This window comes from Mytilus edulis, chromosome 4 (genome assembly GCF_963676685.1).
Source record: "Mytilus edulis chromosome 4, xbMytEdul2.2, whole genome shotgun sequence".
NCBI lineage: Eukaryota > Metazoa > Mollusca > Bivalvia > Mytilida > Mytilidae > Mytilus > Mytilus edulis.
In genome coordinates, this window is record NC_092347.1 from 73,634,625 (window position 1) to 73,659,407 (window position 24,783).

Below are 24,783 nucleotides of genomic sequence, written 5' to 3' on the forward strand. Positions count from 1 at the left end.
TTATGTAGCAACATTCCAGCGCCTGAGTAGATATCTTCCAATTGATACGATATTCCATGTCTTGTATTACCTGGCATGGGTTCCTTGGTAGATGATCTGCTTACCCTTCCGGAGCACCTGAAATTACCCATAGTTTTTGGTGGAGGTTCGTGTTGTCCAGTCTTTAGTTTTCCATTTTGTGTTTTGTTTATTATTGTTTGTCTCACGGTTGGTCTTTCTTTTTTAGCCATGGTCAGTTTATATTCGACTAATAAATTGAATGTTCCTCTGATATATACTGTTAGCCTCTCTAATTCAAAATTGAGCTGATTATTATTGTTTCAGCAGTACCACAGTGTTTTGTGAGTTTTCGTGGAAATCGTAGCTCCCTGTGTTTTAGTTAATTGTATGACTGATTTTATCTATAAACCTATAAAGGAGGTTTCAACTTTGGTTATAGTTCCCAATGAGAAAACTATCGACAGAAGCCGTAGATATAAGCACTATGGATTATGGAAAATTTCCGTTCTCAGAGAGACTGAACGGACAACCGTCTGAGCTTACTATAGTTATATCAGAGATATATACAGTATCTCTGGTTATAGTAGTCTCGGCTTTTCAAGAATGTACCTTTATATAATCCCAATAAAGAATCATGTGTAGGCAAATATTTTTAAGTTAATTATTTTGTAAATTATAACTGAAAGTTCTTTAACACATGTGTGATAGCAGTCTCAGCTTATAACCAGTCACGTTTCAGTTTGAAGCAAAACCACGCTAGTTTCACGACAGCGTTGATGCTCATATTGTTTTGTTTATACTGAACCGGACTGTTGCCTCCACAATGGGGAAAGCCCTGGTCTGTCGAGATGTCATGATGCTCACAAATAAATAGAAAACAAAAAAACATTTCTTTATAGCTAAATAATAGAGGTCATGAAAACTTGTCTCTTGTGAGTTGATACACAGGTGCAATAAATCGATTAAACAATTTGAAATGGTGACTGAAATCTATTTTATCCAGAGATTTATGATTCATTTATGTAAGCGTAGAAGCAGCATCACACAAATGTATATTGTCGCGAATAAATAAGCCAATTTTATCTATGGGCAAACTTAATCTGTTCATTTGAAATACACATGCAAACTTATACCTTAGCCATATCTGGCACAACTTTTACGAATTTTGGATCCTCAATGCGCATCAACTTCGTATTTGTTTGGCTTTCTGTTCTAACTATTTTGATATGAGCGTCACACATGAGTCTTATGTAGACGAAACGCGCGTCTGGCGTACTAAATTATAATCCTGGTACCTCTGATAACTATTGGTCATTCCCAGTGAATGTAAATCCCATAAAGCACACCACGTTTACAAATATCTATTAGTATAAAAATCGTAAAAACAAAATATATTCGCGAAGTCGGGTAAAAAGTAAATTAAGGCTACACGCGTTTACCGTAGTTCAAAGCAAATCGAGATATTAAACAAAAACTAAGGGAATCGCTTCAATTTCGAAAAATCTCATGTATCATTTAATAGCTATGTACTAGTAATACACATTCAGTTAAAATGTCACAATCGGGATAAGGATACACGTGTAAAATTTCTGACGTCTTTTCTGGCATCTTAAGATCGAAGACCGTCAAAATGTTTTCACCTCCGAAATTAAGAGACATGCACATGGTTTTGGTCAAACAACGTGATTACGACCTTAAAACTTATGTTGTGTTGATTTCAGTCGTTCTTCTTCTGATATCTCTGTTTGAACAGTTTTTGTGTAAGGGGCAATCCTCTGTTAATGTACTAGTAGTCTGTATATTCTAGACATAAACGAGCGTAACATATCACTATTTGTGATATGAAAACGCTATACAATTGGGGAGATGAAGTGGGATGATGAAAATGGGAAATTTAAAATCATCCCATTTTTTAAGATCCTTTATATAGTTTTCAGTCTTCCATCTGTAAAAAAATATCGAGCGGATATCATAGAAATCATCATAAATATATCTGGAAAACCCCTTATCATATATATACAGTGCTTGTCAGGGCCGTAACTACATTGAGGCAAATGAGGCAAATGCCTCATGTTTTAAATTTCAAAAAAAAAAAAAAAAAAAAAATCCAACAAAAAATAGTCTTCATATCAAATTGTTTTCTCTGAAAGTTTCTTGCAAGAAGCAAGTTCTCGTCACTCTCTGATGTCGCCCCTGCATATTTTTCGTAATCCATGTTTTTATTTTACTTTTGGTTTTCAGAGTTGATGGTCTATTGTTTGTACTTTCTGTGTCCCGGGTTTATCTTTTGTACATTTATTGTCCTACTTAATGACTAGTCTGAGTGTTGATTTTCATTTGTAAACGTGTCACACTGTGTAATGTTGCATGTCCACCGATGTCCAGGCATTATGCGAGAAAATATTTTAAGAATATGCGATGCTACTGGACACAGAAAAAAGTGGTCGTTTCTGCATGGAGAATTGAACTTGATATCAAAGAATACGAAACTGCCTTTCTTGTATATAAAACCACACCCAATTTTTCTTAGTATGGATTGTAAAATTAGGTATTTTCTGTAGGTGAGATATGCACTAAAGTGATAGATATGTATTATAAATATAGAAAATTGAATATCTTAATCAACAAAAAAAAAATAAAAAAATAACTATCATATACCCAAGCGCCTGTGGATAGAACTAGATAGCTGACATGGTTTAAATTAAAGTAAGACCACCAATTTCCCGGTATCAAATCATTTGTTGAAAAAAACATCAATGTATTGCCATATGACCTTTTACATTCAAGGGTTAAATTTGCATTAAGTCGTGTTCAGACCCTTTAACAGAAAATAAATGAATATGAAGTACACGTGCTAGGGAGCTAATCGCACACAATGTCAATGTATAGAAAAAAATACAAATGATCAACAACGGTCTAAGTTTTTATTCCTGTTCTTCATCTTGATAGTTGCTGGAGGGTCTTCAATAATGAAAGAATAATAAATACCGTAAAACAAGGTCAATATGGTTCCTAGTGTCGATTTGAGCAATACTAGTAGTTAACGTATATTACTGCACTAATGACTGTCACTATATTTAAATCTAGTCATAAAAAATCTCAAGTCAGCACAATACAAGACAAGAACAGACAGACAGATCCGGTATTAATGATTATGAGAATTACAATTTTTGCTTTATCCTACATATCGGTCTTTTAATGTTTTGAATTTCCCTAAAACTTTAAAGTCTTAAATAACAATGAATCTATGTTTTTGCTTTGAGAACAGAATATTGTCGAAAAAAATAGCTAAAAATAATTTGCGTTTCGATGTAAGAATGAGTCCGGGAAACGCTCAGAATGCACGATTTTGCGTTATTTTTCTCAGAGCTTCCCCCAGACCCCTCGCCAAAATTTTTTCGCTTCGCTACGCTCGCTGAATATATTTTGCCTCAGTATTAAAAGGGGCTAGTTACGGCCCTGCTTGTCATTTTGTAAGCCGGATGTTTGACGTTTGAACAGTGATATTCTACTGTGGCTCTCAAGTAAGACAAATCTAAAAGCCAAGTTGAAGTGGATTAAGGACCCAAAAATCCCGAAAGGTTTTGTCCAATACAGATATAGCTAAGGTTGTCTATTCATGGGGGATTTTTTTGCCGATTTAACTTCCGTTAAGCCCCAGTCCCACTAGACCACGATCGCACCACGCTCAACGCAATCTAAAATAAATTCAGATCGTGGTGAAGCCGCGATATGAGCGGCATGAAAATGTAAATTACGCTTCTGCAACGATCACGCCACGATTATACCACGTTTATTCTGCAACCTCACTACGATTATCACGATTTTTCCACGCTCATCACGTCCTCACTACGAAAATACCACGAATTATCAGACTGCAACACGATCTTACCAAGCTTCTACTGCGATTATAGCACGCTCTTACCACGACCATACTACTACCATAGAATCGTACTATGGTCTTGAACAGCGTGGTGTAAACGTGGTATAGTCGTAGTTGAAGATGGGTCGCGGTGAGAACGTGATGGTCGTAGTGAGGTCGTAGTAACGTCGCTGTGAGATCGTAGCGAAATCTCTCCGAATAAAATCACGCTTTCGCTACTCTCTCGCTACAATAGTACAGCGACCTTTGCGATCTTATCACGACCTTACTGCGCTCTCACTACGCTTCTACTACGACCTGATTTCGCCACGACCGCACCACGATTGTTTTGAACATGTTCAAAGTTGACCCCGCTCATCACGATCTAGAAGACCTCACCACGACCGTACTACGACCTTACTGCGATCTGCACGATCGCACTACGATCGTCAAAAAAATCATTTTTTTCACAGATCGTAGTGCGATCGTGGCCTAGTGGGACTGCGGTATTACTCGTCAGTTTTTAATGCAATTTGTTTGAATTGTACAGTTATACCAAATTATATATATTGAAAAGAGACCTTGGATGATAAATGGACATTAGTGTTGAGTGACAAATAAAACTCAGCTAGTTTCTTCAAGCACCTGCAACTCGTGACTTACCAATATCTATTCTTTTTTTTACAAAAGGATCGACTGTTTATATAATAACACACAACAAAACTATTGAAGCTGTCTACCTTAACACAATCACGAATTAATTAAAATAGTACTTAATTGTTTTATTTTCCAATACATTAGGTTTCGCTTAGTCTACATGGATGTTTTTTTTTTATTTTAAAGATAGTCGATCGTTTCTAATTGTAACTAACTATGCTCCCCCTCTAACCCGGTAACTGCTGATAGATAATTCTTTTGTATCTAATTTAACTTTATAAAGAAAAGGATACCATAAAACAGGTAAGGTTCTTCGTGTCTTAAAAATAACAATGAGGATCGGCTGAGAATCAAACTTTACAAAAAAAAAGAGATCACTCAATTTTCCTATTATGAGCTGCCAATGTATGTGAGCTGCCAATGTTTGTACTGCAACAACTATACAACCCCTTTATATTGAGATCTGTTCCAGTTGTTATAGGCAAAAAACTACGTCTTCTTTTACTTAATTATGACATTATAAAATATCACTTTTCTTCTTCATTGCACATGTCACCAGCAACGAGATATGTGACAAAAGTGGACCAGGGACAGTTAATATGCCCGGGTCTGTCATGTTTAGTCCTGGTTTTTGGTGGGAAGTTTTCTTGTACATTCACGGTTTTGTTTTTTGTAATACTAAGGTGCGGTCAGATGCTTTAAAGGAGGCATACCTCTGAACAAACATAGTCAAAAAGATACAGCAACAATACCGAACTCTTAAAGTAAATTCAAATGGGGAAAGTTCATAAAAACTAACATTATTATATATGAAAGAGATACGAAATATACCAAAGGGAAATTCAAGAGACTTTATCACAAATGGAACCCATTGAAAACAAAAGTCATTTTCCTAACTTGATATGCATTGTGTCGTGAGCGTTTCTTTGAGCATACATTTCGTCTAGCTTTAATTTAGCCATGGTTTTGTCTGCTCTTTTTTGGCTGCTGATTTTAATAGTACCTTTACAATTCTCCGTTAAGAAATTGATAACTTATTTTTAAAAATAAGGTTCCAACTCCCTTAGGCAAAGTTGACCTAAAAATAGATATATTTGGTTGATTCCCCTGGTGCCTTTTTGGTCATATATCTCTTACTGTGTTTATATAATAATATACATCCGTGGTTTTAATTTTTAGTATGGGTGTTACTGATGAAGGTTTATCCAGAACTGCTCTTCAGACGCATAGCGTTATTTTTCATTTGATTACTTCCTATTTCTTAAAAGCCAAAAGATTAGAAAGTCAGTTCTAAATTTAAAATGGTTGATTTTCGGATCTTGGGTATCCAATTTTTTAGCCTATTACCGTTGATGAGTTTTTACCACCACTGGATCAATGAAATGGGTTGATTGATTTATTGTTGGTTATTCAACGCCACTTTTGGGCTTTATCATGGCAGTCCGTTTATATGGGTGGAGGAAAAAGTAAAATCGTAAAAATACTGAACTCCGAGGAAAATTCAAAACGGAAAGTCTCCAATCAAATGGAAAAAATCAAAAGCTCAAACACATCAAACGAATTGAAAAAACAACTGTCATAATCCTGACTTGGTACAGGCATTTTCTAACGTAAACAATGGAGGATTAAACCTGGTTTTATAGCTAGCTAAACCTCTCATTTTTATAACAGTCGCATAAAATCCATTATATTGACAACGATGAGTGAACAAAACAAACAGACATAATAGGTTAATGTCAAAAATAGGATTACAAAAATGTTTCCATGTATAATAGAAGCCTTAACTTTACTATTAAAGCCAATGTGGAAAAGAGATTAAAAAGCTACTTTTGGGTCAAATGCCTCATAGAAGTGCTAAGCCGGCTGCTATCAAATGATGGTTCTCAACAGTACTCTTATATCAGTGACTGTATTTCTGAATATATTTCATACAGCAATGTCATATGGAGTACAATACCACAATTTTATGTAATAGCTAGAAAAAAATGTACACAGTTCAAATACAAAAGCACTTATCAAATACCACTTTTAATGTTCTTGGCAAAAGCAGGCATAATGCATAATGATATGATGAACTTTTATTAACAATCAAATAACGTAAAAATATTCAATTGTTCCTAAAATATTATTTGCAGCAACTGCTTAGTCAAGCTTGTCCCAAACATACTTGAAATAATACTGTATCAGTCTTATTTTTTACGACTTCATAATGTTACTATCTGTCAGAATTATTTATCTCCGTCCGACAATTTGGCCAGGCTGTGTTCCAGATCCAGAAGCAGTCGGTTTAACAGCAGGTGGTGGTAAACAGTAGCTATCATCGATACGGATTCCTAAGTAAAATAAAGATGTACTGATAATAAATAAAACAATTTATATGATCAGTATATTGAAATCAGTTAGATACCAGGCTTTTAATTGAATACGACGGACGTGCGTTTCGTCTACATAAGACTCATCAGTGACTCTCAGATCAAAATAGTTAGAAAGACAAACAAGTTCAAAGTTGAAGAGCATTGATGACCCAAAATTCCAAAAAGTTGTACCAAATACGACAAAGGTTGTCTATGCCTGGGATAAGAATTTCCTTAGTATTTCGAATAAATCATACTTTTGCAAATAGTAATTTTGAAAAATGACCATTTGATATTCATGTCAACACCGAAGTGCTGAATACTAGGCTGGTGATACTCTCGGGGACGAAACGTCCACCAGCAGTGGCATCGACCCAGTGGTGTAAATAGTTATCTCAGTTAAAGTTTTACCTCGATTTGTATCTTCTTGGTATCTATAAGATTTGAACATTTGTAAACTACTGTTTCATGTAACGTTATGCGATAAAATACTGTTGCCTTTTTATGTTTTTTTTTGTTTCTTATACATCCCGTCATTGTGTTATTGTGCTATGGTAAATATTTGCATTCTTGATTTTCATTTTTGCTTATGTGATTTGCCTTCTTGTGTTTCTTTGTTACATATTAGTTTGTTTTTATAGTGATTAAGATCATAACACAATGTTGACAGATGTACCTCAATTTTTGACATTTTTACCTATTATGTTTGTTTATTTTGTTCACACATCGATGTCAATATAAAGGAATTGTTCCATGTAACGTTATGAGATTTGAACATAGGTAAATTATTGTTCCATGTAAAGTTATGAGATTTAAACATTGGTAAATTATTATTCCATGTAACGTTATAAGATTTGAACATTGGTGGTAAATTATTGTTCCATGTAACGTTATGAGATTTGAACATTGGTAGATTATTGTTGCATGTAAAATTATGAGATTTAAATATTGGTAGATTATTGTTCCATGTAACGTTATGAGATTTAAACATTGGTAAATTATTATTCCATGTAACGTAATGAGATTTGAACATTGGTAAATTATTGTTCCATGTAACGTTATGAGATTTAAACATTGGTAAATTATTATTCCATGTAACGTTATAAGATTTGAACATTGGTGGTAAATTATTGTTCCATGTAACGTTATGAGATTTGAACATTGGTAGATTATTGTTGCATGTAAAATTATGAGATTTAAATATTGGTAGATTATTGTTCCATGTAACGTTATAAGATTTGAACATTGGTAAATTATTGTTCCATGTAACATTATGAGATTTAAATATTGGTAAATTATTGTTCCATGTAACATTATGAGATTTGAACATTGGTAAATTATTATTCCATGTAACGTTATGAGATTTGAACATTGGTAGATTATTATTCCATGTAACGTTATGAGATTTGAATATTGGTAAATTATTATTCCATGTAACGTTATGAGATTTGAACATTGGTAGATTATTGTTGCATGTAAAATTATGAGATTTGAACATTGGTAAATTATTGTTCCATGTAACGTTATGAGATTTGAACATTGGTAAATTATTGTTCCATGTAACGTTATGAGATTTGAACATTGGTAGATTATTGTTGCATGTAAAATTATGAGATTTAAATATTGGTAGATTATTGTTCCATGTAACGTTATAAGATTTGAACATTGGTAAATTATTGTTGCATGTAACGTTATGAGATTTGAACATTGGTAGATTATTGTTCCATGTAACGTTATAAGATTTGAACATTGGTAGATTATTGTTGCATGTAACATTATGAGATTTGAATATTGGTAAATTATTGTTCCATGTAACGTTATGAGATTTGAACATTGGTAAATTATTATTCCATGTAACGTTATGAGATTTGAACATTGGTAGATTATTGTTGCATGTAAAATTATGAGATTTAAATATTGGTAGATTATTGTTCCATGTAACGTTATAAGATTTGAACATTGGTAAATTATTGTTCCATGTAACATTATGAGATTTAAATATTGGTAAATTATTGTTCCATGTAACATTATGAGATTTGAACATTGGTAAATTATTATTCCATGTAACGTTATGAGATTTGAACATTGGTAGATTATTATTCCATGTAACGTTATGAGATTTGAATATTGGTAAATTATTATTCCATGTAACGTTATGAGATTTGAACATTGGTAGATTATTGTTGCATGTAAAATTATGAGATTTGAACATTGGTAAATTATTGTTCCATGTAACGTTATGAGATTTGAACATTGGTAAATTATTGTTCCATGTAACGTTATGAGATTTGAACATTGGTAGATTATTATTCCATGTAACGTTATGAGATTTGAACATTGGTAAATTATTATTCCATGTAACGTTATGAGATTTGAACATTGGTAAATTATTGTTCCATGTAACGTTATGAGATTTGAACATTGGTAAATTATTGTTCCATGTAACGTTATGAGATTTGAACATTGGTAGATTATTGTTCCATGTAACGTTATGAGATTTGAACATTGGTAGATTATTGTTCCATGTAACGTTATGAGATTTGAACATTGGTAAATTATTGTTCCATGTAACGTTATGAGATTTAAACATTGGTAAATTATTGTTCCATGTAACGTTATGAGATTTGAACATTGGTAGATTATTGTTCCATGTAACGTTATGAGATTTGAACATTGGTAAATTATTGTTCCATGTAACGTTATGAGATTTGAACATTGGTAGATTATTGTTCCATGTAACGTTATGAGATTTGAACATTGGTAGATTATTATTCCATGTAACGTTATGAGATTTGAACATTGGTAGATTATTGTTGCATGTAACGTTATGAGATTTGAACATTGGTAAATTATTGTTCCATGTAACGTTATGAGATTTGAACATTGGTAGATTATTATTCCATGTAACGTTATGAGATTTGAACATTGGTAAATTATTGTTCCATGTAACATTTTGTTGTTTGAACATCGGTAAACAACTGTTGCATGTAAAATTTCTGTAAGCTTGTACCTCCTTAATCAAAATAAAAGAAATAGTGCAATTTTTCTTTTATTAATGTTTTACTCTTTTCCTTTGAATTTACATGTATGTTTATGATGATAATAAGTTGTTCTTGTTTTGCTATTGTCTTTATATCAATGTAATATTTGACTTTCAGAAAACAATTTCTTTCCATCGCTTGTGTGATTTATATTACGTTAATACTCTGTAAGCATAACAATATTCCTGCAATAACCTATGAAACTATCGTTATATATATGTGTAATAACCTTCGTAAGTATCATACTTAATGCTCATGCAAAAATCTATGAAAGAATCAGCAAAATAAATTGTACCTCCATATTTTTGGTTTATACTTTTACACCACACTGTATAGTTTCCGGATTTGTAGAATGATTGAAATGCTGGATTCCACCAACCAGGAAGTTCATTATCCTTACGAACCATCATTCCAAGTCCACTCGTAGTGCAGTCATAACGGGCAGGCAATACATCATATCCAGGTATTAAGGTTCGGGGAGAAAATAAAGCGTCAGCCTAGAATTAGAGTGTGTGAATCATGTGAGAGGTTCAGCTAGCTATAAAACCAGATTTAATCCACCATTTTTCTACATAAGAAAATACCTGTACCAAGTCAGGAATACGACAGTTGGATGTGTTTGAACTTTTAGTTGTTTTCTTTTGATAATGGACTTTCCGTTTTGAAATTTTCTTAGGAGTTGGGTATTATTTTTTTTTAAACTTTTTACTGAAATTGTGAATCGTACCTTTGTATATATTTTTTTTAGAAATTACAATACATATAACTTGTATGTATGTTGGTTTGAAAGAATACAAATGAATTGTAAACAATCTTCCTTAGCCAAACAAATGACGACAGGTAATGGCAAATAATTCCATGAGTTGTCTGTCTTATGTGAAAATTTAAAGAGGTATTTTTTTCTTATATAAAATGTACAAATATCTTTACCGATCCATTATTTAGTAAGTCTTTAACTTTGTTCAAATCAGCAGCTACTATTATTCCTTTGGGGACTTTGTTCAACCGCTTTAAACAGGGACTACTAGTAAATAATCCATTTAAAGTAGCTGAAAGTTAAGATAAAAATAAACGTAATCAGTCATTCAAGACATACATTTTCATGGTCCCAAAATAAGGCTATCCTTGCAGAAAAAAACCCTGAGTATTCCGACACCCTGCTTAATCATTTTGTCTAGTCCAAAGTGTGTCTGGTAACCCCGTTCATTAAAAAAGAAATATTCCTATTATTTTAAGGAGAAAAAAACGGCTGTTCAGTGATTTGTGGCAGAAGTTGTACCGTTTCCAATTGATTATAGATTTCCCTTTATTCTCATTTTTTTTTATTTCTGTAAAAGCGTAGTAAAAAAAGAGGGACCGAAAGATACCAAAGGGACAATCAAACTCATAAATCGAAAATAAATTGACAACGCTATTGCTAAAAATGAAAAAGACAAACAGACAAACAATAGTACACATGACAAAACATAGAAAAATAAAGAATAAGCAACACGAACCCCACCAAAAACTAGGGGTGATCTCAGGTGCTCCGGAAAGGTAAGCAGATCCTGCTCCCCATGTGGCACCCGTCGTGTTGCTTATGTGATAACAAATCCGGTAAATAGTCTAATTCGGTAGGCCACATTCATGAAAGGCAAGGGGATTGTAGTTACGACGTAAGGAACATATCCGATATCATTTGTGAAACGGTTATTCAATAATGGTCAACCAAATCGTGATGGCGTCCGTAAATTTACGAAGGGATGATTTCAAATTCACCATTTGGAACTCTTGGTTTAATAGCTTCCTCGTGAGCAGCAACCCTCTATCAAGAAAATCATGATAGGAAATGCAAGCACGGGAATATCGTATCAATTGGGAGATATATACCCCGTATGCAGGTGCTGCTGGAATGTTGCTACGTAGAAATGGAAAGTTCACAATTGGAAAACTGAAATCATCTCTTTTGTCGTAAAGTCTTGTTTTCAACCGACCCTCATTGTCAATTTCTAGATGTAAGTCAAGATAAAAACTTGCACAAGACTTCATAGATCATCTGGTGTGTTGAAATATGATGATCTAGACATTTCCCAACCAGCATGAAAACCATTGCCAAACTTGGAGGGGCGATTGTCTATGCAGGATATATATATATATACAAAGCACGACAGGTCATAAATTGGACGTCAAATCCGATTCAACGTATAGGGAAAGTAAATGTGTATTGTAAGTGTGTTTGCATGATATAAATCAATTCCTCCTAATTTGAATTTTACGGCCTTTCAGGTCTGAAGCTTTATGAAAAATATTGTTTATAGTGGATTTTTGTTCTACGATCTCTTTAAATAAAAGTATGACACAGAAAGCACATTCAAAAACCGAACCGTGGGTAAATGATTTTTTAAGTCTTTTTAATTAATGTCATACGTATATGTCGCGGAATCAAGGCTGTTATAATGAATTTTAGCATATATACTACATTAATTATAGCATATGCTAAATTCAAATATTATGACCTTGATTCCGCGCCAATATTTATGTACATGCTGTTAGTTCAGCATATGCTTAATTGAATTATGGGTATGCTAAAATAAATTTACCATATGCATAAAATGAATTAACCATATGCTTAAATGAATTTACCATATGCTGAAATGTAATTTAGCCTATATGTTTAAATGAATCAAGCATACCAAGCATATACTAAAACCAATAATTATGACCTTGATTCCGCATCATATACTTAACATGTTAATTTAACTTACTGATAACACTCTCTGAAACATTGTCAGGATTAAAATTATGAGGATTTCCTTTTAAAACAGTAAAAGTAGCAACGGCATTCGCATAGGCATCTGTGAATGCCATTGAGTTCAATCTCTCGGGGATGGACACATAACCAACACAAGCATCATACCATTTACTCATAATACCTGTAATATTAAAGGGTAAAAAAAACACATAACCTTCTCAAGCATCATAAAATTTCCCCATAACACCTGTACTATTAAAGTATTAAAGGGTATAGACGCATAACCATAACAGTAGAAATTAAGGTCGATCAAGTCGTTGAAGTAAAACAAAAAAGCCCGAGACACAACGATTGGACTGGACAAACGCGTTCTTTAATCAACTAAAAACAAAATGTATGCGTATCCAGTATATGTTTTGTGGCGATTATTGACCTATACTCTGCGACACCGCACGAATAAGAGTCCATATTTTTGTGTCTTTTCTGGTTCCTGTATTCTTGACGTCTACTCCATATTTTTGTTATGCGTATAATACTAGTTTTATTCTGACACATGCTTTTTTTTTCTTATATCTCAACCTGTAATATTTTTTGTACATCGCCATGGAACGACAATGTGGAAGGTGAAGAGGAAAAAAGGACGAATCCGAAGATTTCAGTTTTCCTATGTCAACTTCCCGTTCTTTATTGGAAAAGAGGTACTAGTCATTTAAACACAACAAGATGATTGCCAATAAGGCAACGTTCTCCACAAGAGACTAAAAGACACAGAAGTCATACGGTCTATAATAATGAGTAAAAACAATCCTTATCACATAGTCCTCTTTAAAAGGCCCCGAAAGGAGAAATGCAAATTAAAGGATTCAAACGAGAAAACTACGGCCTGATATATGTACAAAACAATGAACCAAAACAAATATGACATACCTGTTATCTACGATATATCATATAATAACATTAACGGTGCCATTTTTCTGCAACAGATGCGCATTCTGACAATCAATGTCGATCCTTTCAATAATGCTCGAATCCAAAATTTTCTACAGTCCGCAGCTAATTAAAAAGATGAAGATTATAACGTTCTCGTTGTGATTTTCTCAAAAAAATGAAGCGCTAAAATACTACTTGCACAAGCTTTAAAGCTATGAGGAAGAAGTCCGAACTATTCAAATTTGTACAAACGGCACAGCATTTCACGTAGTATCGGGCGTAAATTAACACAAAATTTTCGGACAAAGAAAAACATTAAGCGACTTCGCAATACAAAAAGGTTTGAAAGTGTACGATCCTCGGTATGCACCTTCAGTATTGACAACGGGTGTATCTTACTTACATTAACTTTTTTATCCATCTAGTGGGGTGTTTTTTTTTCAACAGTACTAAACCTATTCTTACCTATGCCTGGGTATATTCTATCACGCACTGTTCTAACGCATTCTTCAAATGGTTGAACAGTTATCTCACACCTTTTGTTTGCGATTTCACATACTGAAAAATAAATTCATTATTTTGTTTCAAGTATCAATAAAATTCGTAAAGGTTCCGCGGAACCCAGTGTCTCGCCTACTTTTGCTGTTAATCACATACTCAACAAAAATGAGGAAAAAAATCAATAAAAATATTCATCTAGATACTAGCTTTTGATCATACTCAACACGCTTCTGTCCAAGTTTGGTACAAATCCAAAATAGTATCAGAAAGTTATTAAAATTTAAAAACTTTAACCAAAGAGTGAAAGTGTTGTTTCCTGACAGAAAATCTAAGTCCATTTAAAAGTAAAGATACGGAAAAAATGGATTTATTTTTTTACAAATTTTACTTCTGGATACTATCTTATGATCATAAACAAGCTTCTGTTTAAGTTTGGTATAAACCCAGGATAGTTTAAGAAAGTTATTAAAGTTTTAAAAACTTTAACCAAAGAGTGAAAGTGTTGTTGCCTGGCAGAAAATCTAAGTCCATTTAAAAGTAAAATACGGAAAAAATGGATTTAGTTTTTTTACAAAATTTACTACTGGATACTATTTTATGATTATAAACAAGCTTCTGTCCAAGTTTGGAATAAACCCAGGATAGTTTAAGAAAGTTATTAAAATTCTAAAAACCTTAACCACAGAGTGAATGTAATGTTTCCCAGCAGAAAAACTACCAGTAAGTCCATTTATAAGTAAAATACAGAAAAAAGGGAATTTCATTTTTACAAAATTTACTTCTGGATACTATCTTATGTTCATAAACAAGCTTCTGTCTAAGTATGGTACAAACCAAGGATAGTTTAAGAAAGTTATTAAAATAGTCCATTTATATGTAAAATACGGAAAAAATGGAATTTTATTTTTACAAAATTTACTTCTGGATACTATCTTATGATCATAAACAAGCTTCTGTCCAAGTTTGGTAGAAATCAAGTATAGTATAGTTTAAAAAAGTTATTAAAAAAAATTAAAAAACTTTAACCACAGAGTGAATATTTGTGGACGCCGCCGCCGACGACACCGACGACGACGAATGTAGGATCGCTTAGTCTCGCTTTTTCAACTAAAGTCGAAGGCTCGACAAAAAGCGAAGTTTGGAAATGATATTTCACAAATAATACATGATGGTCTGGAAGTATAGATTGTGGGTACTGATATTGTTTATCGTCTCAACCCTCTCAGTCCCAAATAATTTTTATTTTTATATTGAAAACCGTATTTTTTTCGAGGTAAAATGCATATTTTCCTGACCTAGTATGCCTTTATTTGGCATTTGACTTTACAAGTATTTGACTACTGTTGTCTTAATTTATTTGGTGATATCCATTTGACATGGGTCTGTATATATGTCTGTTTATACATCCCTTCAATGATTTATTATTCTATGGTAAACATTTTTGTATTCTTGTCTTTCATTTTTTCTGATGTGATTTGTCTATATGTCTTTTGTGTTTCTTTGTCATATATTTGTTTGTTTTTAAGATTACAACACAACGTTGACTGCTGTACCCCTATATTTTACATCTTAGTCTGTCATGTCTGTTTGTTTTGCTCACACATTGTTGTCAAAACAATGGAATTTAAAGCGGCGCTCATACAAGTGAGAGGTTTAGCTAGCTATAAAACCAGATTTGGGTAAGAACTTTCCGTTTGGAACTTTTCGTTATGAAAACATTTTGGGCAAAATAATCTTGAAAGTTAAACTCCGCTGATGTATTTATGAATCTGTTGTCATGTGACCTACAATTTATTAAACACCTAGTTACAGATGAGGCACGCATGCACTATGCGTATTTACCTACTAGTATTAAAAGGAAAAGTGTCTACATAGAAAGTGAAAAGAGGGCAAACATAAAACGATGATTAACATATTTGTTTTAACTATAATATAAACTATAAACTATATCAAACAGACCTAGAACAAAAAATCCAATTGCACGTGCTCGCTATCTATTTATATTTATATCTGGTTATATGATGCATTGTAAAAATTAAAATATTTCACAGTGAAATTGAAGTAATGCTTATATAAACAAAAACCAAGGGGAGAAAATCGAACGAACGAACCACTGTGAAGAATTTGTAGATATGCAAATCATATCAACATTGCAAAAAATACGAATATTTACCCGATTTAATCAAATCAACATCGGCTCCTTTTAAGTATCCATCTGTATCTCTGAAATTTGAAAAATGACTCTTTTCACTACTCGAAAACTAGTAGAGTGTTGTTATAAAATTAATTAAGATTTTAACCGCATCATTATTTGTAATATGAGCAATTATAATGTAACTCTTAATTTTATTTACCAGTCACGCCTCGAAAAAAATGAAGAATGAATTCAGCTGAAAACACTGAATGTTATCAACCTTTTTCAATTTACGTGCAACTTACATAAAGTTGGCTGGTTTTCTGTTACCGCCAACGGAAAACATCCAAGTCTTCTCACTCTGAAATAATATGAAGATACTAGAGTATGTAAATCAGTAAAACTGGATGCAAACGTTTCATGTTACCGCAATATACATTGTGTAAAGATAGTATATCTTTGGCTAGTTTGCTTAATTTGTTATGTGAATTGTGAAATCATTATAAGTTTAAGTAAACTATTACTTTCAGAGTAGTATAGTCATACAGACAGATAGATTGGTAATATACCTAACATATAATGACTTCACGGTTCAACTAACAAGCAAGCTAACTAAAGATATTACCTTTACCTACAAACTTAGTGCATTTTGCTGTAAACTGTAAAGTCTTTATGTTTTATATCTTGTTAATTTTTCGATTGATTGATGGTAAAATAACAGTCAATTGTTGTCGTCAAGGAATTTTATAGATTAAGATGTAAAATAATGTGATTATTTTTCGACGACATATTTCGATCGTTTGTTTTAGAAGCAGAAATGTCGGTGGCAGTTATAAGACTGATGTCAATGTAAATTCGAATTGTAAATACCAATTAAATGCTTTAATTCAGGCAAAACATTCTCTTTGCTTCAAAGACAAATCTTACTTACCTTACAAAATATGAAAACTGACTGCAGAATGATGGTGGAAGTCAAAAACCCATGATACATCTTTAATGAGCTGTAAAACATAAAATTTCAGGATATAAATAGGATTAATGGGTTTGTGAGTCCAGAGCGTTTTTTTTGTTTTATTTGACCGCCTTTGAGGGGGAAATGAACCATAACTACACACTATAGGGAAACTGGCAGTAAAAATACTTCATATCATATTTGCTTGTAGGCAAATCATGACGGATTACCATATCACTCCCAAATGGCGACAAGCATACGAACAAAACACATGTACAGTATACATAATAGACTAGTAATGGACTTCTAATAATGTATATTGCGAACTAAATTGTATATACTCGGAATATAAAAGTTTGCTTCTTTAATGTAAACATTATGAAATAAAAAAAAAAAGACTTAGCATTTGATGTGAAAACAATAGTTCTGCATGGCCCAATAAGAAAAGTTCACCAAAGCAGCTGAATAATGTGCGATACATATAATATGAAAAAAGTGCAGTCAAGGTGTATCTTTTGCATAAAGTTTAACAATATGAATCATTCACTGCTATCTCTTACAAAAAGAGCAATACTCGTGCTTTATCATGATGAGTAGTAGCCCATAATACGTGTCGGTTTGATTTTTTTTTATCAAAGTAGGAAATTCGTATGCGAATATTTTCAGGTGTCATATAAATGTAGGAAAATACTGAAAATTGTTCAGACGTCGCGTACGGTGTTGGTGTTAGTTTTGGTAACGTTAGTTTGACGTTATTTTTCATGCATTGTATAAATAACGTCGTACGTTTTTTTCATTTCGTACAGCTCAATCATACAGCATAATTTATATGAGCGGTTTGCTTGACTTGCTACGTATAGAACCGAAATGCAAAAGCGGCACATATTTTTTTTAAGTACAGTTAAATTAAAACGGAAAAATAATATTCATTTGAATAAGTATCCCCTTGGAGCAAAGATATTTTCTCTTTCTTTTGATTGTAACAGGATATTTATGATTAATTCGTTTCCACTTTGAGGGTGCGAGTGCTTCCTTGTAGCCTTATCCTGCTCTTTTTAAAATCTAAAAGGGTGACTTTTATGTGCAAGAGATATTGCTCTCTCTTAACACGGTTTAGTCATTTATCACCCCCTTCAGACGGACTATCATGGTTTCACAAGACCATCATACTCGTAAATGTTGTCAAGGTCTTATTCTTTTATCCGCTTTTGATAATTTCCGAATAAAGATTTTATAAGTTGAATCGTTTGTTTCGTCGCCTGTATTAAATGTCAAAAGAATCAACAGTTACAAGCAAATTCAAAATTAACCACAATAAAATTAATTTAATCAAATTTGCCAATTTCATAAACAAAAGGAAATTTAATCTCAACTATGAACAAGAAAACAGATGGGCGCAGATAATTTTAGCTAAAAACTACTAGGGGACATTTTTTGCGCAGACATTAGAGCCCATTTTAGCGCAGGATTAATCCGTTCAGCTGTATTTTCGAGAGCCCATTTTTAATAGCGAAAACTTTCCTAGTTGAATAATACTAAAACCACGAGCATTAATTTATGCTGGCTTAATATCAAAGTTGTATGTATATTTATATGTTTACTTTGGTTCATCATGGAAATAAAAGTAATTCTATAGTTGTCACTCAGCTATTTACGTTTTTCTTGATACTATCATCAAATTGCAAACAACAACTTTTATAAAAATACAATGTATAGGCGAATGTGCACAACAATCTATTATAGCTGACTATGCGGTAATGGCTTTGCTCATTGGTGAAGGCCGTACGGTGACCTATTGTTGTTAATGTCTTTGTCATTTTGGTCTTTTGTGGATAGTTGTCTCATTGGCAATCATATCACATCTGCTTTTTTATATAGACAAGATAAAGAGAAAAAATCAGTTCCTACTGCAACTTTATGAACAGTATTGTGTGAGGAAATAAATTTTGTACAGGGGATATACACAGAGCCCATTACGTACGTTCTCTGGAATATAAATTCCAGGCTAGAACGGACTTTTAAAATTTGATATATCAGATCCCTTTTGCACTGATTGTGCATGGGTTTTCTCTTCTAGATCTCGCGCATGGGTCTTTGTTTTTAATAAAAAGTGTGCAAACAAAATAAATATTGAAACAAATATATAGGAAGGATGAACTTAATGATGTGTTATTAATCCTTGTATGTGCCCGTCGAAATTGATAAAGAAGCATGCCAGCATTTGTTTATCCTTGCATGTTCCTATGTCCCTAGAAACACACTATCCATTCTTTCTGATTTGAAAATGTGCAATATAAATTGATCCTTTTTCTATTATAATCGTTCGTTCTGAAGACACCAGGTCCCATGTACTGAATACATAACGTTCAAACTAGTCCCGCAAACTGCCTCAAATACATGCAATAGATAAAAGGGGAGGAAGAGGGTTTCAGAAACATTTAACCTGTTAAGAAAGTTTTGAATAAACATTCAATGACATATTTGTCGCTGGACGTCAGATAAACAATGAATCAATACACAAACAAATGCGCAAATTTGGGTTACGCAATGTTTCAATCAATCTCATTATTATAATTAAATCATACTATTGGTAGAGAAATTCACAATTTGTTACATCAAATTGACTATTTGTTATCTCTAATTGATATTAAATTGTTATATCAAATTGATACTCTGTTATATCAAATTGACAGTTTGATAAATTGTTATATCAAATTCATAATTCGTTATATCAAATTGAAAAAAGGTAATAAGCATGACACGTAAAGGCTTCCGCAATTTTCGACGTTAGGCACTACATGTCAAGTTTTACAGAACGTAACGTCAAAACAAGTAAAAAAGCATGGTGTGACATTATGACTAGACAAAAGTACTCGCTGACTGTGTCGTTAATACTTCCGACATGTGATCGAAAATGGGTTCAAAAAAATCCCTGAACAATAGATTTTAATGTTATATAGTATTTTTTGTGCTATTATTATTTCAAATTTTCCTCCCTCCAAAACTGTATAATATGACTTATCATACTTGTAACAAAAATGTAAAAAACGGCGTTTTGTGACATTTTGACTAGACAAAAACAAAAAGATCGCGTTTATTTGTTTTCGATATTTTCTCTTAAAACTTCGACACAATTTTTTTTTATACACTTAAAAAAAAAGTTTTCTCGTTTGAATAAAATTTCATATCGTAGAAAAGACTGCAACTGCCTATTACTTTTCATAAGACACTTAACAAATACGCCAAAACGTCAGAAAACGGCGAGTGTGACATTTCAACGGATTTAATAAAATGAACAATTTAGGACATAATTTAAACAATACTTACTAATTGAAGACATAGCAAGTAGTATATTTATTGTATAATTTTGACACAGGAAGGATGGATATGTAAATTGTGGTTTGGATCTGCAGCATTCGTTCGAATTTTTAAGAACTCCAAAAAATATGCGAGATTTGGGTTTTGTGACAGAAATACAAATTTCAAAAAATCATTAATTCTGCCACGATCTTTTGAAATGTTGTGACAAAACTTTTTATTTTTTTCCTTATTATATACGGAATAAAAAGATATATCATTTTCGGAATAATTTATTTGAGTTACCTTTTAAAATCACTCTTAACTTCACCCCCATCCATATTTTTTTTCGATTTTCGGCTTGACCACAAAACAAAGTGAACTTTTCGTCCTGGTCAGACGCGTCCAGTTAACGATGACGTCATAAATAAAACATACACCATTAACACCAAATACTACTCTTTCTAGGAGTACAATTTTTTTTTAATGAGTTCAAAAAATTACAAGAATAACTTCAAAGCAACGCTGATAATATGTCGCGGTGTTACTTGTCTACACGCTCAAAATCAGTGTTATTAGGGATCATTCGAGTAACAAAATGAATAAAAGTATTGATTTGAAGGCATATTCCATTTCTACTTTTAATTACGCACATTTTGATATATACATTTATATAGTTATCAATTCCGAAACTTCTAACAAATGCAATAAAGGCGAACTGGAAAGCAAAACCCGTATTATCACCAACACCGTACGCGACGTCTTCAACATTTCATTTAAACTTTCAAATTTCACCGAAAAATAACCACTCTGACAACTTACCATGCAAGTCTTTCTAGCATATCAAGCAAAAAAATTCAAACACGTGCGAATTCACTTAGTTATATAAGTATACGTTTGTTACAACGTGTGATAACGATTATCTATATTAATTCATATTTATACATATATAGATAAGGAGATGTGGTACGATTGCCAATGATACAATATCCATCAAAGTTTAAAAATATGTGACAGGCATTTTGTAAGTGAATGTAGGATTCGTGCACTTTATTTATGGACTAATTTGTTCGGACATTCTTTAAAATGCCTGGAAAAATTGAAAAGCATTTTACAAAATGCCAAAAATTGTGTTATGTAAGGATCTGTTTACAAAAACTGAGCCATTGAAAGTTTTGAACAACAAAACAGTTTTTAGTATCATAATGTATATATATTATAATTGCGCCCCACAACATTCAAGCTTGATACAGCTCTGAATTTGGATTGTAATTAAATAGTTGACACAACTTAGGTTTCTTACACAGAATGAATGTGGTCTAAGAACTTAAACTTAAAAACTTAAAAATTTTAAATTGGACATTTACATATTATGGTCCAATATCCAAAATCTAAATACATGGTTAGATTCAGCATATCAAAGAACCCCAAGAATTCACAATTTTTGATGAAATCAAATAAAGTTCAATTTTGGACCCTTTAGACCTCAATGTGGACCAATTTGATAACCGGGCCCAAATATCAAAAATCTAAATACACAGTTAGATTCATCATATATCAAAGAACCCCATATATTCAATTTTTGTTGAAATCAAACAAAGTTTAATTTTGGACCACGATTTGGACCAACTTGAAAACTGGGCCCATAATCAAAAATCTAAATACATGTTTAAATTCAGCATATCAAAGAACCCCAAGGATTCATTTTTTTTTTTATATCAAACAAAGTTTAATTTGGACCACGATTTGGACCAACTTGAAAACTGGCCCCATAAGCAAACATCTTAATAGATATAGGAAGATGTGGTGTGAGTGCCAATGAGACAACTCTCCATCCAAATAACAATTTAAAAAAAAGTTTAACTATTATAGGTCAATGTACGGCCTTCAACACGGAGCCTTGGCTCACACCGAATAACAAGCTATAAAGGGCCCCAAAATTACTAGTGTAAAACCATTCAAACGGGAAAACCAACGGTCTAATCTATATAAAAAAACAGAGAAACACGTATAAATTACATAAACGAACGACAACTACTGTACATCAGATTCCTGACTTAGATCAGGTGCAAACATTTGCAGCGGGATTAAACGTTTTAATGGATCCAAACCTTCTCCCTTTTTCTGAAACATCACAACATAGAAAAACACACGATAAAATATCAATTGGCAGGCTTAACTCAATCAAAAAACGTAAATTAATACACTATGAACGAATAAATTTGATCTGCGATATCTGAATGCAAATGCACAGTTAATAAAATATTAGGGACAAACATTCAAGGCCAACAAACAAGTCCAAACAAAATCTTAATACATGTTTAGATTCAGCATAACAAAGAACCCCAAGGATTCATTTTTTGTTGAAATCAAATAAAGTTTAATTTTGGACCCCGATTTGGACCAACTTGAAAACTGGGCCCATAATGAAAAATCTAAATACATGTTTAGATTCAGCATATCAAAGAACCCCAAAGATTCAATTTTTGTTGATATCAAACAAAGTTTAATTTTGGACCACGATTTGGACCAACTTGAAAACTGGCCCCATAAGCAAAAATCTTACTACATGTTTAGATTCAGCATATCAAAGAACCCCAAGAATTCAATTTTTGTTGAAATCAAACAAAGTTTAATTTTGGACCACGATTTAGACCAACTTGAAAACTGGCCCCATAAGCAAACATCTTAATAGATATAGGAAGATGTGGTGTGAGTGCCAATGAGACAACTCTCCATCCAAATAACAATTTAAAAAAAAGTTTAACTATTATAGGTCAATGTACGGCCTTCAACACGGAGCCTTGGCTCACACCGAATAACAAGCTATAAAGGGCCCCAAAATTACTAGTGTAAAACCATTCAAACGGGAAAACCAACGGTCTAATCTATATAAAAAAAACAGAGAAACACGTATAAATTACATAAACGAACGACAACTACTGTACATCAGATTCCTGACTTAGATCAGGTGCAAACATTTGCAGCGGGATTAAACGTTTTAATGGATCCAAACCTTCTCCCTTTTTCTGAAACATCACAACATAGAAAAACACACGATAAAATATCAATTGGCAGGCTTAACTCAATCAAAAAACGTAAATTAATACACTATGAACGAATAAATTTGATCTGCGATATCTGAATGCAAATGCACAGTTAATAAAATATTAGGGACAAACATTCAAGGCCAAAACGCAAACAAACAAGTCCAAACAAAATCTTAATACATGTTTAGATTCAGCATAACAAAGAACCCCAAGGATTCATTTTTTGTTGAAATCAAATAAAGTTTAATTTTGGACCCCGATTTGGACCAACTTGAAAACTGGGCCCATAATCAAAAATCTAAATACATGTTTAGATTCAGCATATCAAAGAACCCCAAGGATTCAATTTTTGTTGAAATCAAACAAAGTTTAATTTTGGACCACGATTTGGACCAACTTGAAAACTGGGCCCATAATCAAAAATCTAAGTACATGTTTAGATTCAGCATATCAAAGAACCCCAAGAATTCAATTTTTGTTGAAATCAAGCAAAGTTTAATTTTGGACCACGATTTGGACCAACTTGAAAACTGGGCCCATAATCAAAAATCTAAGTACATGTTTAGATTCAGCATATCAAAGAACCCCAAGAATTCAATTTTTGTTGAAATCAAACAAAGTTTAATTTTGGACCACGATTTAGACCAACTTGAAAACTGGCCCCATAAGCAAACATCTTAATAGATATAGGAAGATGTGGTGTGAGTGCCAATGAGACAACTCTCCATCCAAATAACAATTTTAAAAAAAGTTTAACTATTATAGGTCAATGTACGGCCTTCAACACGGAGCCTTGGCTCACACCGAATAACAAGCTATAAAGGGCCCCAAAATTACTAGTGTAAAACCATTCAAACGGGAAAACCAACGGTCTAATCTATATAAAAAAACAGAGAAACACGTATAAATTACATAAACGAACGACAACTACTGTACATCAGATTCCTGACTTATATCAGGTGCAAACATTTGCAGCGGGATTAAACGTTTTAATGGATCCAAACCTTCTCCCTTTTTCTGAAACAATAGCATAACATCACAACATAGAAAAACACACGATAAAATATCAATTGGCAGGCTTAACTCAATCAAAAAACGTAAATTAATACACTATGAACGAATAAATTTGATCTGCGATATCTGAATGCAAATGCACAGTTAATAAAATATTAGGGACAAACATTCAAGGCCAAAACGCAAACAAACAAGTCCAAACAAAATCTTAATACATGTTTAGATTCAGCATAACAAAGAACCCCAAGGATTCATTTTTG

General features: G+C 32.7%; 1 protein-coding gene across 2 annotated transcripts in view; it reads right to left on the minus strand.

Moving 5' to 3' along the window:
- Nucleotides 1-6,582: 6,582 nt before the first annotated feature.
- Nucleotides 6,583-24,783, minus strand: part of LOC139520463 (histidine-binding periplasmic protein-like) — a 36,261-nt gene continuing 18,060 nt past the window's right edge. Inside the window, exons 1-9 of one of the 2 annotated variants that reach the window (XM_071313072.1) lie at nucleotides 21,282-21,362; nucleotides 17,142-17,211; nucleotides 16,516-16,571; nucleotides 16,250-16,299; nucleotides 14,041-14,133; nucleotides 12,659-12,826; nucleotides 10,845-10,963; nucleotides 10,210-10,411; nucleotides 6,583-6,852 (exon numbers count right to left, since the gene is read on the minus strand). In XM_071313072.1, the coding sequence (XP_071169173.1) occupies nucleotides 6,752-6,852; nucleotides 10,210-10,411; nucleotides 10,845-10,963; nucleotides 12,659-12,826; nucleotides 14,041-14,133; nucleotides 16,250-16,299; nucleotides 16,516-16,571; nucleotides 17,142-17,211; nucleotides 21,282-21,301 (879 nt within the window). In that variant the 5' untranslated portion in view covers nucleotides 21,302-21,362 and the 3' untranslated portion in view covers nucleotides 6,583-6,751. Of the gene's footprint in view, nucleotides 6,853-10,209; nucleotides 10,412-10,844; nucleotides 10,964-12,658; nucleotides 12,827-14,040; nucleotides 14,134-16,249; nucleotides 16,300-16,515; nucleotides 16,572-17,141; nucleotides 17,212-21,281; nucleotides 21,363-24,783 lie in introns of those variants that run through there. The other variant, XM_071313074.1, reaches the window with a different exon arrangement.